At 41.1% G+C, this 19,307-nt stretch overlaps 1 protein-coding gene across 1 annotated transcript in view; it reads left to right on the forward strand.

The window, feature by feature from the left end:
- Positions 1–1,563: 1,563 nt before the first annotated feature.
- The window catches only part of LOC134540665 (piezo-type mechanosensitive ion channel component-like), a 67,962-nt gene continuing 50,218 nt past the window's right edge, over positions 1,564–19,307 (forward strand). Inside the window, exons 1-12 of the mRNA XM_063383536.1 lie at positions 1,564–1,573; positions 3,002–3,094; positions 4,754–4,873; positions 7,051–7,242; positions 8,658–8,907; positions 10,156–10,312; positions 12,417–12,486; positions 13,126–13,244; positions 14,459–14,729; positions 15,632–15,695; positions 17,260–17,447; positions 18,516–18,664. Of these exons, the coding sequence (XP_063239606.1) occupies positions 1,564–1,573; positions 3,002–3,094; positions 4,754–4,873; positions 7,051–7,242; positions 8,658–8,907; positions 10,156–10,312; positions 12,417–12,486; positions 13,126–13,244; positions 14,459–14,729; positions 15,632–15,695; positions 17,260–17,447; positions 18,516–18,664 (1,683 nt within the window). The remainder of the gene's footprint in view (positions 1,574–3,001; positions 3,095–4,753; positions 4,874–7,050; positions 7,243–8,657; positions 8,908–10,155; positions 10,313–12,416; positions 12,487–13,125; positions 13,245–14,458; positions 14,730–15,631; positions 15,696–17,259; positions 17,448–18,515; positions 18,665–19,307) is intronic.

The raw sequence follows: 19,307 nt of genomic DNA on the forward strand, positions 1-19,307 counted from the left end.
TCACCAATTTCAACATGTCGGTAAGACATAGATTTTTTCTCCTATAGTGGTAATGAATTCCGAATATGAGAAATTATATCCTTGGTTTTTACGACCTACTTAATTTATTTATGTGTGGTGTTTTCAAAAATACATGTCGATAAAATGCAAATAAAATATTGAGTTCTAAAGCAGTTAGAATGAATTGTTTAAAGTATGTGGAAACAGTTATATTTTTGGAAACAATCGTTTAGGGTACAAAGCGTTAATATTTATTAGTTAAGCAACCATGGAAAAGTACAACAGTTTATTGATTTTGCTCCGGTCATTCTATACTTGATGTTTAATCTACGGGAAATTTGGTGAAATACGTTCTTTCGACGCGCAGGATATATGTCGCCCACGTTGACCATAATGTGGAACCTTGATTGGCTACTCATAGTTATAGTGGACAAGATTCCACTACTCGGGAACTTGTTTGAAGTCCGGACCTTGAGGTCACCTACAGCTATAATGACAAAGAATCATTTTGCAGCACACACTGCATTGATGACTATTCATTTAACAATGGACTTTCACGAGCTGCTCGGCGCGATTTGTCTTCACTTATAATCCGTGTCCTTTCTCTTTGTTCTATGTTAATTTACTCGGGAATTCCCTTTCTAGCTTTGTTGTCTCTGGGTATTCAAAAGAAGATAATCCGGGCTATTTTGAAATTGAATTAATTCAATTGTCACTGTATTGATTGATGTGATGTGAGCTTGGAAAACAAGGATATCTTATTACGATTGAGAACATCATTAAGTGATGAACTTCAGACTGGTGAAACAATTGTAACTTAAATGTCCACTATGTGAATCAAAAAGAAGGTTTTAACGTCTCCTTAAACTAATTATATATATAAAAAGTAATTTGTATTATGAATCTGTCATCAGACTATAAATTATGTTTGCTTTTATTATTAGTACTATGACAAATTTGAATTTTTAAAATATGTATTTAATTTTATATGATTTTTCTTCTTTTGCAGCTAATCCAATTACCGACCAAGACCAAATTTGCACACCATGGGTTTTGCTGCAGTCTTATTTTTAAGATTTGTCTTGCCTGGAACACTTGCTGCTAGTAAGTACAAAATTTATACAAAGTAAGGGGCATGAGCTTCGAGGGGAAAAATGTCAGCCAAGTTGTGTATGTTCCATTACGGTATAATCTTTAAAAATAATTTAGCTTAAGTGTTATCACTTGATGTTTTAGGCATATTGGCTACAAAATTAAAATTGAAATTTCAATAATGAGCCTGCTAGCTACCAGAATTTTATCTTCTCCATCCCCACATGTATTTACTCTTATTGTTAGGAAAGATGAAACATTGCTCCATGCATGAATCCGCCTTCATAATTAGGCTTAAGCCAAGTTACTTGCAAGAAACCAATTAAAAACTTAAAACTTACTAAAATCAAAAACTGTTTAAAACCTCAAAATCAAAAATTTTAATAAAATCTGCTCAGGAAATTACCAATAAATGCTCTATATGTCAATAATTATGCTTAGCTACGTAAAATTATATTTTATTTGGTAGCAATGGAATTAGGTAAATTAATATGAATTAATCTTATATTTTAGGAAATTAATTAAGGTACATAATGTAAATTAGTAATATTTTTATGTAGGCTCTAAGTAGTATGTCTGAATATATTTTATGTGCCAAAGGGGTGAAATGATATTTTAGGGGTGTGATGTTGTTTCTGTAAAGTTTTATTGTAGAGTACCTAAAATAAGTACAATGGTATTTAATTTCTGTGTTTTTAGATTGTACAAATGAGATACCATAAAAATTGTTTTTCATATTTATTTCAGACTTGTTTATAAACTACCGAACCAATATGAAAAATTTGAAATTCACAACTGAATGGAACTAAGCAGGGGCGTAGCCAGGGGGGGGTTTTAGGGGTTCGAACCCCCCCCTTAGCACCAAATCTTTAATTAATTTCTTATTCATCACTCAATCAAATTTCATATTAAAATTAATAAAATTTTTACCATTACAATATTTAAATTTAAGTACCGAAAACTGCTAAAATAGCACTATTTTACACCTTAAAATTCAAATTTTCCCGGGGGAGGACCCCCGGACCCCCCACTTTAATACGGGGGGAAGGGGGGGGGCATACTTCTTAACACCCCCCATACGCTAATCCTGGCTACGCCACTGGAACTAAGTAAAATAAATATACAAAATAAATTGTTTCGTCATGTAGAAACAATTCCATGTTGTCAATTTATATAAGATTTTATCCTATAACAACAGCTGAGTTTCAGTAAAAAATTGGTTAGGTCACGTCAGCAAAATTAATGACACGTAAAATTTTGTTTTAAATTTAACTAGGTGTTATTCGACCTTTCAATTCAAGTTTAATTAAAGTTAATTCCTAGAAGCCATGGCAAAGTTTAAATACCCCTTTCAACTAATAAAAATTAGTATTCAATCCTTGGATACAGAACAAATTTATTTATTAAATTGATATTACCTAGCTCTTATAAGCCATAACTTTCAGCATATACCACCAGTGGCATAGCCAGGATTTGTGTATGGGGGGTGTTAAGAAGCATGGCCCCCCTCCCCCGTTTTAAAGTGGGGGGTCCGGGGGTCCTCCCCCGGGAAAATTTGGAATTTAATGGTGTAAAATAGTGCTATTTTAGCAGTTTTCGGTTCTTAAATTTAAAAATTGTAATGGTAAAAATTTTATTAATTTTAATATGAAATTTGTTTGAGTGATGAATAAGAAATTAATTAAAGATTTGGTGCTAGGGGGGGAGGGGTTTGAACCCCTAAACCCCCCCCCCCCTGGCTACGCCCCTGTATACCACCATAACTATTTTACCACATTAAAAAAATATCTCCCCTTGTCGCAGGAAGGAGGGGTAGGGGTAGGTCGTGTGGGACCCTAACGGCCGCGGTGGGAGGGGAAGGAACCGGGCTCGCTGTGGCGTGAGGAGGCTGGTTGTGTCGTGTGTGCAGGCACGTACCTGCGACGAAACTTCGTGTCGATGGTGTACCTGCTGCTGCTAGCTGTGTCGCCCCTCGTCAAGCTTCCGTCCGGCGCGAGGAGAGGTTCGTACCGGAGCCTCCTGGCGGGGGTCAGCCGGGGTCCCACAGACCGGGAAAACTGGGGGAATCTTGTCTGTAAAGTCGGTTTACGGACGATAATTTTACGTGATAACGTCATAAGAAAACATTGATGAAAAATTGCATTTTTTTTAATTTTCAAATATTATTTACAGTTTTTGTAAATTTAATTTAAATAATTTGTTTGAATATAATCACGAACAACTAGTTAAAAAGCCCCGCCTTAACCTGTTTGATATTACAGAAGATTTTCTCGCACGGTGGTTGGCCGGTTCGTGCACGCTTGGCTCAGGCGGAACGTGATAATTTTTCGTGCGTGCAGCCGGCGTTCATCGGTTTATAAGACGTTATCACCTGACAAAACAGCAATACCTAAGGACAAAACAGTATCTGTGATTTTTCATGCTACGCAACATCTTAATGTCTTAAAACAAAATGTATTTTAAAAATAAAATCATTTGTATCTGTTTTTCGATAACATTAATTAAGTGTAAGGGATACAAGCAGTTTACTGTTTATTAATTAGAAGCTGAATTAAATGTCTATAGACCTTGTCTTAAGTTCGATCACAATCGGTAACGTATCATTTCAGAGTTTGTTGAAACTATTATTATCTGTATCTTTATCAGACTGGCAGTGTTGAATAAAATGATAACTGTGCAATCTTTTATGTTGTGTAGGGACAAACAATTTAAATTCAAATTTAATCATGTGTATGTTTGTGGAAATGTGTTTTGATAATAATTTTTATATTAGTTTATCAGTTATTTTGCCAGAAGGACCAATAATACAGGCGAAAAATGTTGTATGGGACAGGGAAATGAGCTTAAGTAAGCGCGTGGGAACCAAAATACAAGGCAAAACAAGAAATACATCAAAATTGACTTGTATTACCTATTTTTGTGTGTGGAAATTTAAATTTTAATTAATGAACCTTTAGTTTAGGCTTTTATTAAAAAATTTTAATAATTCCAATAATTATCTAGTAATTTTTTTTTTTAAACTTTACTGATAAAGTAATGAAAAAAAATATTATTATTAAAAATTTATGTTACACTTAAGTAAATTAAAGAGTAATATCTGATTCCATTTAAAGAAACATTATAAGTACCTATATTCGTTATAAGACAGTGCCAAAAGGTTAAATTGAATTATGATGTTATGTCTGCACCAAAAATGTATTCGAATCCATGCACTTTATTTTTTTTCTCCCCCAATTGCTTATATGAAGTTTGATTTGTTCCAATAATACGAATTCTTGTTTTGATACCCACATCAAACATAATGTATTCTACCATTTGAGTAACTGAGACATGGTACTGGTGACTGATGTACAAAATTATATAAAATAAGTACTTAACAATGAAAACTTAGAATACTCTAAACCATTGGTTCTCAAACTTTTTTTTTTAGTAGGAGCACATTTAAAATCCTACAAATGATTGTAGGCACACCATATTTCTGAGAGATATGTTACAATAATTAAGTCTAATATTACAGAAAATAAAATGTTACAAACGAAACTACGGTGCCTGATACTAGGTCTGTGCTCAGTGCTGCACAGCGAGACTCAGCCGGAGGGAGGCGGACGGGGCTAATGCCCGGAGGAGTCTGGGCAGCAGGTGAAGGCGTGCCGTGTTGCAGGAGCCACGGAGGCGTACGTGCTGGTGGTCGTGGCGTGCAGCGCGCTGATGCTGGTGGGCCACGCGGCCTTCCACGCCGCGTTGTTCGTCGTCCAGCCCGACAGCAGCTTGCTCGTCGACTGTGAGTGCGTCCCGGGGGGCTCCGCCCCTCCGCCCCTCTGCCGTCCAGGGGCGCAACAACAGGGGGGGCAAGGGTATTTTGCCCCCCCCCCCCCCCCTATGAAACCTTGAAGTGGGGGCCAACGGGGGCAAAGAAGGTGCTGTGTAATAAATTTTTAGATAGTAAAACTGCTTAAATAGCACCATTTTCCACCTTGAAATACAAATTTTCCCAGGAGAGGACCCCCGGACCCCCCGCTTCAATAGGGGGATCGATGATTCTTTATAATAAGGTATATTGCCCCCCCCCCCCCCCCCCCCCCCCCTTTTTGGAAATTTAGTTGTGGCGCCCCTGCTCGAGTCCACCCTGTTACAACTAGAGTTCATCACAAACCCCACAAGTTACGCAATACTAGGGTTCCTTCGCCCCCTTCATATCCTTGAAAGTCCCTAATTTGTTTCTCTTGAAAGTCCTTAAAGAATCCTTAAAAACTTCTCAATAAAGACTGATGGCTCGCAGGTATAATGGATGATTGCAGGTGTTTTAACGTTCATTTGTTTGCAACTTGGCTGCGAACAATGCTTTGCGCATGTCCAGTGCAGTTTGCAAATATTGGGAAACGTGATTAGATTTTATGTACAAAAAAGAATTTTGTATTTGTTTTTCATTATTTTCTTTATATTTTACATTATTTTTTACCACCTTTAAAATAAAAAAGTCTGTTTTATTTTCTTACTTTAAACTTTTAAAATAAATATAATTAGGGATGATAGTGGATGGTAGGGGTATAAACTTCAGATACACTGCTTGGGCAATAGAGGCTTATCTGTAAGAATTCAACCAACTATATTATTTTTTGTGCATTAACTATTTAACATTGTTTTTTCTTTCTGTATTTTTGTGATGTTACAAATGGTTTTCTACCTTTTGGTCCTGCACCTGTCAGGTTTGAATTTTAGGCTGTGTGAGATTCTTGTATGGTTTTTTCAGAACCTGAAATTCTTTGGAAAAATGGCAACCTATGCTATTAAAGGTAGATACTTACACTACCACTGCCAATGGTTATGTCCTAATGTGTGTTTAAAGTGAAGGCTATTCTTTAACTTCGCAGGTTTAGTGCTCATCAAGTTGAGGCATACTTAAGTCATTGCATGCTGATTAGTGAGGTGCATTACGAGGGCGGCTTGTAAAGGGTGTCAGTAGGGCTCTTAGCCCCTCCAGAGACAGAATTTCATTTAATTTTTATTTTGGAGGGTGTATTTGTGTTTGCATAGATTCATGGTGTTTTAAACTTTTCTCTTATAAAAGTAGTATGATAGTACTAAAGTTCAGTATTTGAAGCAATCAAGTTTGTAAATATTCCAAAGCCAATCTGCAACTTATTTAATATAATGGTTTGCAATACTGCATCTTTATTTGTGCGACACCTTCCGAGTGGTTTCCTGGAGCCAGCCCAGTGGATGGTTATTGGAAAAATACAAACAGGATGTTTGCGACCAACGGGGCATAAATTTAAATTGTGGCAGGGAATGCCCAAACAAGCAATTTTTCGTAAAGGAACATGATGACCGGGAAAGCAACCATTTAGTTTGTCCTTTCTATTAAGTCTTAATATTCAGAACACACTGTAACCAAGCATACCTTAATGCAAGAGCTGAACAGTGTTAAATTTACAGAAATAGCTGTTAGGGATCGTCCATTAAACACGTGAGGCTCAAAAAGGGGGGGAGGGGGGGGGGGGTGTAGAGAGATATCACACTTATTTATTTTTCGGCCAGTTTATACTAAACCGAAAAGCGACGTGTGACCTTGACTCGCTGTAGCCAGGCAACAATATCCCCGCCTGGCTCAGCTTGCCAGTCGCCAGTAAGACTGTGATTTTGGCGCTGAATACATGCTGTGCTTAATTTTCCAGAATTAAATTAGATTATACCTATATTTAAAGATAATATTCTGAAAATTTTAAAAAATATTTTGTACCAAAAAAATACACGTGATTTATTGGGGTGGGGGGGGGGGGGGTGGAGTCTAAAACCTCACCACCAATCACTAGGGGGAAGGGGGGGTTAAAAATTTGCTAAAAAAACATCACGTGATTAATGGACGACCCCATTAACTAATAGCAGTGAAGAGAGCATGGTGCATGAGACGCCTCCTCGAACTCCACGTGCTGGGAATGTCTCCGTGTCGCTCGCCAGGCGGAGGCCTGGAGACGCTGCTGCGGCACGCGGGGTTCATGAGGCTGGACCGCCTGGCGCGGGCCGACGCGGCGCGGGCCGTTCTGCCAGACGCGGCCGTGCTGGGCGTCGCCGTCGCCACGTACCTGGCCCTGCGCCGCGCCGCGCCCCGCGAGCGCCGCGCCCGCCCGTCGCCCGTCCTGCTGTTCGCAGGTCGGTCCCGGTGCACGGCGTTCCGCACCAGTCATACCGAGTATTCCGTACGAACATTGCCGAACGTCTTTTGCTCAAGCATTTAATCATTGCAATTTGTTTCTATTGAAGTACACTTATTTCGTTTCAAATGGGTTCTTTTGATGCTTTGTTATCTTTTTCAACTTCATTTTACTTATTTAAGTTTTTTTTGGATACAAATCATTTCATTTAAATTGTATAGTGTGATTTTGTTTGATGTATTAGTATTCTGACTCATTTCTTATAATTGGATATATTTCATTTATAACTGGTATCAATTAAGATTATTTTGGTTATTTCACATTAATATGTTCAAATGGATAACATTTCCACTTATTTGAGTTCTTTCCAATGATTTGTTTCGTTACAATTCATGAATTTAATCATTGAAATTCGTTTCTATTCAAGTACACTTATTTTGTTATAAATGGGTTCTTAATAGTAAACAATTTGCCTTTATTTTGTTCCATCATGCTTGTTAATGTGCGCAGTCACAATACTGGAAAGCTATTCAGGAAACGGTTTACAAATATAACTTTTAATTACTGGAGGTACTGGGACAACACAGAGCAAAAATTTCTGCTACTATTTTGTAGCGTTATAGTTTTTTTTTTTTTTCGTGTACAGTTTTACAAATGTCTGTAAGTCTGCGCGGGAGTCTCGAAAACCTCGAAAAGATGGCGGGCGCACGTGTAGCAACGTGAACCCGCATGTCGTCACTTTGGTAAATACTTGGGTGCATGCCAAAATGTATTCGGTTAGCCAGATGAAACTTTATGATAGTTGAACTAACCTGGAATATATATATGGTAAACTAAAATAGTCATAGTAAAAAGCAGGTAATCCCAGGTTTGAAAAGACCTAAAAATAACTGGATTTTCAATGATTATAATACATAGGTATTCTCCCGATTGCTTCACAACGGTGTTGGTAGCACTGGTGGTGAGGCGTGCACTTCGTAAGCGTGAGGTCCGTGGTTCAATTATCATGGACAGAATAATTTTTTTTTTTTTTTTTTTTACATTTTAACAACCTTATACCCACTGAGAGACAGTGGCGGATCCAAGGGGGGGGGGAGGGGGCACCCTGGGCAAGTGCCGCCCCCCCCCCCTCTTTTTTTTGAAAAACCAGTTGTCTGCTGCATTAATATTGCCGACAAAAATTATTGTGTTTCTGAAACCAATGAAATATTTTTATATAATTAATGAATTTCTTGTATAATCATAAAATATAGTTGTTGGATGTTATGTGTAGTGTGAGTAGATTAAATACAAATTGAGTAATTTTAAGACAGTTTTTTCTCCGGCTACTCTGAGATCCTGGAGTACCCTCCTCCGAGGTGAACCTCTGGACCCGCCACTGGCTGAGAGAGGGAGGTACGTGCGCGTGCGCAGGCAAGTACCTGTCGCTGGCCGTGCTGGCGTGCGCGGCGGCCATCCAGCCGTCCCTGCCGGGCGCCGTGTACCTGCTGGTGCTGGTGGTGGCCATGAACTGGTGGGCGTGCGGCCGGGAGCTGCGACAGCCCTTCGCCCGCGCCCTGCGGCTGGCGCAGTGGACGATGCTGCTGCAGCTGTGCGGCATCGTGGCCGTGCAGTGGCAGTATGCGCAGGACGCCGCGGGGGACATAGACAACCTGTACTTCCGGTGACCGCCTCCCGCGCCCCGTCTGTCACACTCGTAGCTTACAGGCAAACCTCGATAACACAGACTCGAGAGGACCGTCAGTTTTCCACTTTGCAATAACGACGTTTGTACTGACCTAACCATTGCCGAATATAATCACAATTTTTTTACTTAATTTTAAATTCAAATTTAAATAAATTGTAAACAATTTATACCACACTCAATACTCATACAACAGTGTTTTTACGATACTGATATTATGTAAGTGATTGAAATCGTACGTACTTGAAAGAACACCGTTTTCTTTCGAATACGGGCTGCGGGAATGTGCTCAACAATAATCGCACACCCCGTTGTGCTCAAATACTCCCGTGCTAGATGCCAGCAAGTGGGTGTGGCGTCAGGAGCGCCGCGACCCGCCTGTCCCTGCAGCGCGGCGGGGTTCAACCTGAGCCACACGCCGCCACGTGGAGCCCGCTCTAGGGAGCGAGTTCTCCACACTGTCCGCAACCTATTCTCCATCCATTTCGCATCAGAAAAGCTGCCTAATGTTTCACTAAAACTTGCATTAAAATTCAGCCCCCAAAAGAAGTTTCACATCGAAATTTCAATAAATTATAAAGTTGTGTCCGAAATGTTTGCTCGCTATGACGTACCTCTGGTAACAGAGCACACCGAGTCAAGGAACGCGCTGATGGCAGGAATTGTGTATTGTAAAGAGAGAGAGAGAGAGAGAGAGTTCAAAATGCACACCGCAGTCGAAGTACGATCTGGAGGCCAGGAGCCGGCCAGAGTTGTGTGACACACAGACAGTGGCGTAGCCAGGATTTGTGTATGGGGGGTGTTAAGAAGCATGCCCCCTCCCCCCCCCCCACCCATATTAAAGCTTAAAGTGAAAAATAGTGTTATGTATTTTAGCAGTTTTCAGTTCTTAAATTTAAATATTGTAATGGTAAAAATTTTACTAATTTTTATATGAAATTTTTTTGAGTGATGAATAAGAAATTAATTAAAGATTTGGTGCTAAGGGGGTAGGGGGGGGGGTTGAACCCCTAAACCCCCCCCCCCCCCCCTGGCTTCGCCCCTGCACACAGAGGTCGCCGGCTGTGTAGCCCTCTGTAGAGCTCAGGACACAGCCGCTCGTCTGGCTGGCCGAGTGAGGCGGGGAGGTGAAGGTGGTGTCCTGTGTGTACTGCGTGTCCCGCGGGGGGCCCCGGGTGGCAGGGCTCGCCTGATGGAAGGGGAGTGATCCCCTCGGACGGCCGGCAGGCTGTTCGGGCTGACGGTGCTGGCGACGACGAGCTGCGACAACCCCCAGGCGGACCGCCTGATGTACGCGGACTGGGACTACTACGCCACGCCCGCGGTGCTGCTGCTGGGCTTCAACGTGCTGGCCGCCACCTCGCGGCTGCTTCTGCGCGCCAGCGTGAGTCGCCCCTCGGGCCCTCTACACAAACAACCGTGCGTCAAGCATTCACAAAACAAAATGGACAGTCTTTATTTTTTGTTTTTTGGCGTGACAACGTCTAATAAATCGATGAACGCCGGCTGCATGCACGAAAAAGTGTCCCGTTACGCCGTGTCCCGTTACGATCATTTGTACGCTTGCGCCGCATCTATCTCTCTTCCACTAGATTGGAAAAACCATCCATTTGACTTTTTCGAGGCACATCATCCTTGAAACACTCCCATTCGTTTCCTATTTTTCCTACCATCGTCCTATCCTTAACAGAATAACACAGATTGGAAGAAGTTAAATAGCGAACACGTATAAAAGTTAAAGTTAAAAAAAAATCTCTTCGTTAAAGTAATAAACATATTTGAATTAATGAGTGCAAATAAAAGTAAATTTATCAATTAATTTGTAGATTTAATTTTACTCCTTCTTTGTATCCATACAGAATAGTGATAATTCAAAAAAATGATTCAATTTTATTCATAAGAGTATGCAATCATTTCATCAAGATTTTGTTATGACGTTGTCACGTTAAACTATCGTCCGTAAACCGACTTTACAGACAACCAATTTTTTTTAAGTAACCAACTTCATCCAAGCAAAACACATAACCAAAAAAGAGACATTTTCGTGAGTGAATAATAGGCTTTTAATGTTTTTAAAGCTTCGCAACAAACGCGAAGCTTTACATCAGATGCAAAATTTACATCATAACCGCTGCTTCAAATGAAAAAAGCAGAAAATTTCCTGGTGAGGTCAAATAGAATATATTGAGAAAGATCTTGGATTGATTTGATTGGACGAAGCTTCGCACAGGCCTGCTAGTCGGAGAGATGTGCCTTCCCTGCACTCAACTGGACGTCCGCGATTCGTCACTGCTTCACTGACTGTTTCACGAATTAGTTTCATTCCAGGCTGGAACTCAACTTGTTTTTACATGATCAAGCCTTTTCTAGTGCTCTTTGGTGGATGACAAAGGTTGCAACCTCTGTCGAGTTAACATGTGATGTATGTAACCTCTTCTCCTTGAGTGTAACTGGCTGAATATTACCAAGGGTACTGTAGTTCAGTCATCAGTGTGTTTCAAGGCTACTCTGCTACTCCATGAATCTACTAAATAATTGTGGCTCTAGCCAATACAAGAAACAGCCACAGTGTTTTGAGAAACCTCATGACACGAAACATTTTCGCGAAATGCAGGTGTCTAGCTCTTGTAAAATAATTTATTTAAATAATCCTGCAGAGTCTTTAAAAATTTTGTCATCAAACAGTTATGTGGTCAGCTGTTGTATCACCTTTGTTATGAAACTGTTCGCTGTTTTCCTACTGTTACAGGGTCATCGCGTATGATTGCCGAAATCCTAAACTGCTATTATAAAACAAGTTTTTTGAATGGGTGTACACGTATGGAGTCTTTAAATGTTCATAAAAGTTTAAAGTTTCGGACTTAGCTCGGTACATCATCTCCGGTGGTGTCTCTTCTGCCGCCTCGCACTTGAGCGGAGTGAACGGGGTGGTCTCGTAGCTTCGCTCTTGCTCCCCGCGCATGTGGCAGTTTAGGGCTTACCATCACACATAGTCACACAAAACCTTTATTTTTTTTCTGTGGGGATATTTTAGAAACCTTGTGCATGCTGGGAAGTTAACAAACGTCCAGTACCTACCTTAAAGTGAGGTTGTCTGCAGCAGTTGCAACTGCAAATGTGGACACAATTCAGAATACACGGCAGGAGATTGAATACGGCCTGGATATCACCAGGGCTGAAATGGTGTATGTACGTAAAAAAAAGTATACTAAGCTAAGTCTTGAACCACAGGGCCACAGTCCGTTAAATAAGTTTGAGAATCCTGGCAGTCATTCTCGATGGTCCTGTAATTTTAAGCTGTACTATCAATGATGTTGGTGAATTTTAACAAAATACGTTGTCGATATTGGCCACATCACCTGCCGTCTATTGGACTGGTGTGGCAACGCCCTGTTTGCCCATGCGAGAATCGTAGAGCTCTCCTGTTTCATTGTACAGCTGAGCTGATGTGGTTGAAGTGTGCAGCGTGGCTTGTGTGGATGTTCCAGTCGTGGGACAGCGGATCGGAGCAGCCGCAGTCGGCAGGAAGCGACTCCGTGGCCATCGACGTGGAGGGAGGTGAGCGCTCATTTCATTTGCGTCGTCACATAGCAAAGATATTTGGTTCTGGCTGTTACGTGCTCAGGGCCGGTGCAAGGTAAATTGGCACCCTAGGCGATAAACCTTAATGCCGCCCCCCCCCCCCCCCCCTCCTCGGACACCCCAAAAAAAAAAATTATCTTTGCCTCAAAATACATCACGTAAGCCTAATATTTTGTCAACAATCAAATAAAAGCAGGCTTGTGTTTTTTTTTTTACTTTTTTACTTATTACAAATCAAAAACAGGTCACCGTGGACTTTAAATAATTACTTATATATCAATATAAACATTCCAAACTGTTACAAAAATCCATTTTCATCTAGTTTCAATAATCGTTAAACATGTTGTATCGGCTGTTGTGTGTCGTGCTGCGCCGCCCCCAGTTACTTGGTGCGGTTGCATGGTTCGCATACATGGACGCGCTGGTCCTGTACATGCTGTAGCTTGTAATGTAATTAATACGAGAAAAAAAAAATGTTATTCATGCTTTGTGTGTGCCGGTAGTTTGAGTAACACACGGCGCGAACGCGGTCGGTGAATGTGCGCGGGGGGCCGTGTGCTCCCCTTCAAGCCCTCGGTGCCCAGTTCAAGCGAGTGAGCCGTGTGGATGCCGCAGGTGACGCGGGCGGAGGCGCGGCGAGGGACGCCGCGCCCAGCCGTGCCGAGGACGTGATGGACAGCTTGAAGAACATCCTGCTGCGCGACTCGTACCTCATCGCCAGCGTCGCCATGATGGTGAGACGCGCCCAGCTGTTTCCATTCTACTTAAGGCTGTGGGATGCCCGCCGGCAGCTGAGGGTCTTAGTGGTGGACCCCTCGGCATCCTTGGTCGCACCCGCTTCTCTACACTTCAGATACAATTGAGTATTATTTATTGTGAAGTATAAGTACTTGAAAACAATATTGAATACAAATAATGAAACACAGTGGAGTCCCGTTAATCCGGGCTGGATGGGGCCGAACCCTGTCCGGGTCACTGAAAGTCCGGATTAAACGCTATTTGCCTAAAAAAATTTTGTATCGTCGCTTGGTTCGTCTGTTTGCCGCTGTGTTGTTCAATGTTGTTGTTTGTTTTTTTTTTCCTGTTCTTGTCTCGTCGTTGTAGGCCCGCTGTGTTCGTCTGCGCTGTTATTTATTTTTCTGTCTAGATCCTTCCACTGATTTCTTTGTGCTGTCAATTCATTTAACATTTGACATCTGCTAATTTTAGCTTTTTTTTTTTTTTTCCCTGTGTGTTTGTGTAGTTGTTTTCCTTGTTCATTCTTGTTGCTTCTCTGTGACATTCAGTGAAATCCAGCAATGGCATATGTCCATAAAAATGTTTAAAATTAGTAAAACTAAAAAAAATTATTAATTTTTTCCTGCTTTTCTTAGTTTTAATACTTCTGTCTACGTATTCAAGTATCTAACCTAGCTATCCTGCTTATTTTGAAGTTATACTTGTTTAGGCGCTTAATATTCATTACTAATCTATATTATTAAAAACATTTATTTATTGTGAACATTAATGATGGAAATTGTATTTATAAACTTCTCCAAGTGTATTTATATAAAGTGAGGTTATGTTCTTGTATGTATAATTTATTTCCATTATAAAGTATAAAAAATCCATATTTTTTAATAAATAATTAAAATTAATAATTTAAATAGAATACATATACAGCATATTTATTGATAATCATAATCTAAAAAAATTATCTCTATCATTTTAATAAATTAAAATGTAAATTAAAAAATGTCTTTATAAATCTTGAATACTAATTTTTTTTAAAATTCACTCCAGGACTTTTATTATTTCATTTCAGGTGATTATTTGCACACAAACCTAAAGTTAGTTTGTTATTCGGCCAGGAAAGCGCGTACACTGACCAGATGTCCAGACGAGTGCTGCCACTACTACTGCTCGAGGCTCCAGAGCGCGATGCTGGAAGCTCCGGGGCGTGCCGCAGGTGTGGAGCATCACGCACCACAGCCTGGTGGCGCTGGTGCTGCTGGTGTGGGCGTGCCTGGCCTGGATCGTGCCCCCCAGCCCGCGCACCAACATGCTGCGCACCTCGCCGCTGCTGGTCGCCTACGCCCACCTGCTGCTTGCCATGCAGTACCTGTTCAGCCTGGACCTGGAGGACCACGAGCTGCCCCCGCGCATCGGCCACTTCAACATCAACCAGCTGGGCTTCGAGCGCTACCCCCCGCTTCCCCATCGGCCACATCCTGCTCAAGGTGGGCCTTCCCTCTGGTCGCTGTGCCCCCGCTTCCCCATCAGGCACATCCTGCTCTACAAAATCTCTGGAAGTTTAGAAGCCGGGCACAAAGTCTTAAGAGCCAGTGAGCAATTGCACTTTTAAGATTTTATTTAACACTAAGGTATTAATAGGGAGCTTTAGAGAAGCTTAATGCAATATCAGTGATGAGTTAACTTATTACAAATTTAAATGCCAACCTGGAGTCTCAGAACCCAGTCATTTCCGCAGAACAAGATTTGGTAACAGCGAAATTGGCCGGTGTCTTCGAAACCACTGCATGGGTGTATCTTGGTGCCTTGGCAGAAGTTAAGAAGGAAAGTTAGGCTTTGCGGGGACCTGGCGCCCGGTGTTTTGTAGAACTCTGCTTGTAGATTTTTATTAGCAATAGACTTGTAATTTTTGTCCCGGAGATCTTGGCCCCCTACCCTAGCCTGTCCGTAGCCCCAGGGACGGAGATCCAGGAAATATGCAGATGGAGCATAATGTCCGATTCCCGATAAGGGGGGGTGAAGCCAGAAAGTTAGGGGGATGTCAGTGTACTACACGTACCAACGTGACGGCCGTTTGTTCACAAATGTATCAGCTGTACCTGTATTGGAGGTTAAACTGAAGGAAAAACGTCAACTCACATCATTACATTTGCATTATGAAGATTTGTTTTGGACATTTAAATAAGTACATATGAAAATATTCACAGTAATATTTTGATCTAATTTTCTTCCGAACAGCTCGACCGCAGCCGTTAATAAAAGCAGGCTAGAACGGGCGGTACAAATGTGAACAAACGTCCGCCGAATCGGCAGGTGGAAACCAGGAACAGGGGTACAGGAAAGTGCTGGTACGAGCGCGTTGGCAGCGAGGTGTGTGTTGTGTTGGCAGTTACTGTACACGTGCACGTTCTGGTTGGTGCTGCGCCAGTACGTGCTGCAGCGCAGCGACAGAGGTAAGCTTGCTCCGGGCCAGCAGACTCGAGATGTGCCTCGGGTGGTAGTCTTGACAGCAAACAGTCATTGGCCACATGCGTCCGCTGCATCTGGTGCGGGGTTATTTGTAAGTCGAGATGGAAGAGATTTTGCAATCTCAGCAACAAATTTTTTTTTTTTAATGACGTGATTAATGTTATTGAATAATTAACTTGATGAACAGTAAATCAAGTCTGGTAATGTTGCAAATGGTTTATCTTTTTTTTATTTTATTTGGCAGACTCTACAAGGTTGAGTTGTCATCATTTTCATTTCAGTCCATTTTTGTTGGGGAAAGGAGGAAAATGAAGAAATTAACAGAGGGCAGAGCTTCAGAAAATATAATGCGATTCAACTTTTTAAAATTATCAGAGTGGCGACTGTTTATGAAAAGAGCATTTAATAATATGCTGAGGGCGGATAAGTATTTGTGTTTCCATATTGTGTTTTTAAACTATTTTTTTTTCTGAGAATAACATATAGGCATATAGAGAAATTGTCATCAGGAGAAAGTCCCACAATAATCAGCAATGGTGCTTGAAGTCAGGGAATTTTGACTTCCAGCATCCATTCACTAACTTGCATTTTATTTCCTACGCCTCGCTCCAGTTTATTGTCACATGTGGACATTATCTGTGGAAATGTTTGGCTTTTACTAACTTAAAAATCTGTGCATTCTTGCGAATTGTAGAAAATTTTGTATTGCATTTGCTCGTGTTTAATTTCGGTTTGGTACGTAGATTTAAAAAATAACCCTTTGATTAAAATATAACTTTAAAAAAGGTTTGTTAAAAGTTTGTGGAAGAGTCCTGAAATATGTTTAGTACTGACATTAGACAGGTGTCTGAAAGAAACTCAACCGGTACCAAAACACAGTCGACGCTACAGTGTTAACCCCAGTGTGTCTACAGATATATATATATACCTTTTAAAAAATATTGAACAATGTTTTTTTTTTTAAAGAAATGAACAGATTATTAAGTTTAAAAAAAATGGTTAAACGTTTCCAGAGATAAATTCCACACTAGACTATAAAGTGAAGTGAGTTGTCCAAAACAAAACAAAATTTGAGTTAACAAAGCACTGCTGGAAGTTAAATTGCTGACTATGAAAGAATTTAATAAATGTTTTTTTTTATTTAAGGGTGAATTTAAATTTGACATACGTAGAGACCCGGAAATTTCGCGGATTCATTTAGTCGCAAGCTAGAATGCAAACCTTCACACTCTCGCACCGTGTCCGTGATTGGCACGTAGTTATCTGGACACGCCCCTCTACGACCGTGGGCCAACGATGCCCAGCTAGGAGAGAAGTAAGCGAATCAGGTAGTGCCAAATAACAAGGATAATAATGTTCTCGCTAAGAAATCAACCAATGGGAAAGTAAACATGGGTCGAGCACACCTACAACTTTGAATTCTATCCTGAGGCCAGAGGAATCCGCAAAATTTCCGGGTCTCTAGACGTACGTAACCAAGATCGAACACGAGCAAATGCAACACGAAAGTTTCAAACGGGAGCCTCGAGCGCGGCTGGTTGTGCGCAGACGCGTCGACCGGCCGGCAGAACAGCCTGATCGAGTCCGCCAGCTCGCTGACGCTGGTGCTCATGTCCAAGTATTGGATCGTGGTGGCGGGCGCCGCGTGGTACGCCATGAGCCTGGTCGGCTCCCAGGTCAACCTGCAGCGCGTCGGCTACATGGCGCTCTTCCTCGTCTTCGTGCTGCTCTTCCAGGTGAGCGCCGTTCCCCCAGGGTCTCCGCGTCTGGGCAAGTCAGGGAACAGTCGGGGAATTCACTCAAAATCCTGGAAAATTCCCCAGTGTGAAATTTCAGGTGAAGACGTCATGCTCCGGACTGTATCACACAGTTCCCACGACCAGTGGTGAATCCCAGCTTTTATCTCTGTTGGGCGGAGAGTCACTGTTTCTTTCTCACTCGCACTTACAGACCTCTTATGCCTCTTTCTTTCTACACAAATCACCTCAGGCACAGTCCCGTGTTCTACAACTGTTATGCAACACGTTAATGAAAATTACAAACGGCAATCATTATACAAGTTACTTGACAAAATTAAACTCATTTACTTAGAAAAAACCTGAAAAAGTAGGCCAAAACAGGCAAACATCCACTACAGCGGCTTAATTGTGAATAATTACATAAAAAATAGTAATGATAGGAAATGTCTGTTAGAATACAAGGTACATTATTAAAGCATACAGCAAGTGAAATATCAACCCTTAAATACATAAAAACGGTAAAATATCATTAGAAAGACTTTTTAAGAAATATTTACATGCATAAAAAGTAGTTTAAAAGAAAAATATTTAGCTAGGATGGCAGGGGTCTGCAACGTTACAACTGTGAGAAATTTTTTTTTTTTTCCAGATGTACATCATGTATTTGTTAGGTAACCACACACTCTTATTTTTCATTCGTAGTTAATCGGTAGACACATAATAAACTTCACCTTTAAAAATTAAAAATACAAGTTGACTGATGCAACCTGAACGGCGAAGAGGATCTGTTGTCTGTTGCGATCGACAAACTGAAGAGGCGAGGATGTGAAAAAAAAAAAAATAATCTGTGCAGGTATTTTTTTTTTCTCCCCGATGCCACAAATACCTGCGGCGATACATTGTGATCGGCCGGGAGCTGAACGTCACTCCAATATCAGATAACGGTGTCAAGTATCGGAACGGCATTCGTTCCAACGGAACTAACTAACTTTGACTCCTGTGTTGAACTGTGCCTGGAACGTTACGCTGGAGATGGCCGATCTCGGCTCGTGAACCTGCCGGCAGATCTCCTACCGGCTGTGGCGGCTGCTGCTGTACGCCATGTGGCTGGTGGTTCTGCTCTACTCCCTTGTGGTGCTGCTGCTCATCTACTCGTACCAGTTCGACCACGTGGCGGCCTTCTTCCAGCGCGACCTGGGCATCCCGCCCCGCGTGTAAGTCACGCTGGCAGCACACTCGGGCTCAGCACCACTGGGTCACGACTCGGTGCCCGAACCATCCGCCCTCGTCTCGCGAGGCTGACGTGCTAGCAGTCGCCAGAAGCGATTGCTGACCCAACTGGAATAACAGTAAACACATCGCATAACACCAAAGTGCAAAGAAAAACACAAGCTGCAGCGAAATTCACGTCAATTACCTCATTATATGTATTGATGTACATATATAATTCTTTTCAAATATCTTTATTATATGTTGTTTTTTTTTAAATCCTAAAATATTACGTGCAAACCAGAAAACTTTTTTTATGTATCATTTTTTTTATTTTTCAAAGTTAAAAAAGCAATCTATAACTGATGCCTTACAGACATGGCTAAAGGCCTATGGAGATACATCAGAAGGAAATGTATAAGTATGATTATTTTGATTATTTGACTCATATTTATAGTATTGAAATAATAAGTCAGTGACAGAAAGAAAAAAAATTGTAAATTTAAAAAATATGTTACCATCAGAAGTAAAATAAAACCACAATATAAATAAAATATATATATTTTTTCCCACTGTTTAAAAAGTTATGGAGGTTTAGTAGTTCCGCTGAGACACTTTTATACTGAGTTGATGTTTGAGTAATGTTAT

Source organism: Bacillus rossius, chromosome 17, assembly GCF_032445375.1.
Source record: "Bacillus rossius redtenbacheri isolate Brsri chromosome 17, Brsri_v3, whole genome shotgun sequence".
Taxonomy (NCBI): Eukaryota; Metazoa; Arthropoda; class Insecta; order Phasmatodea; family Bacillidae; genus Bacillus; species Bacillus rossius.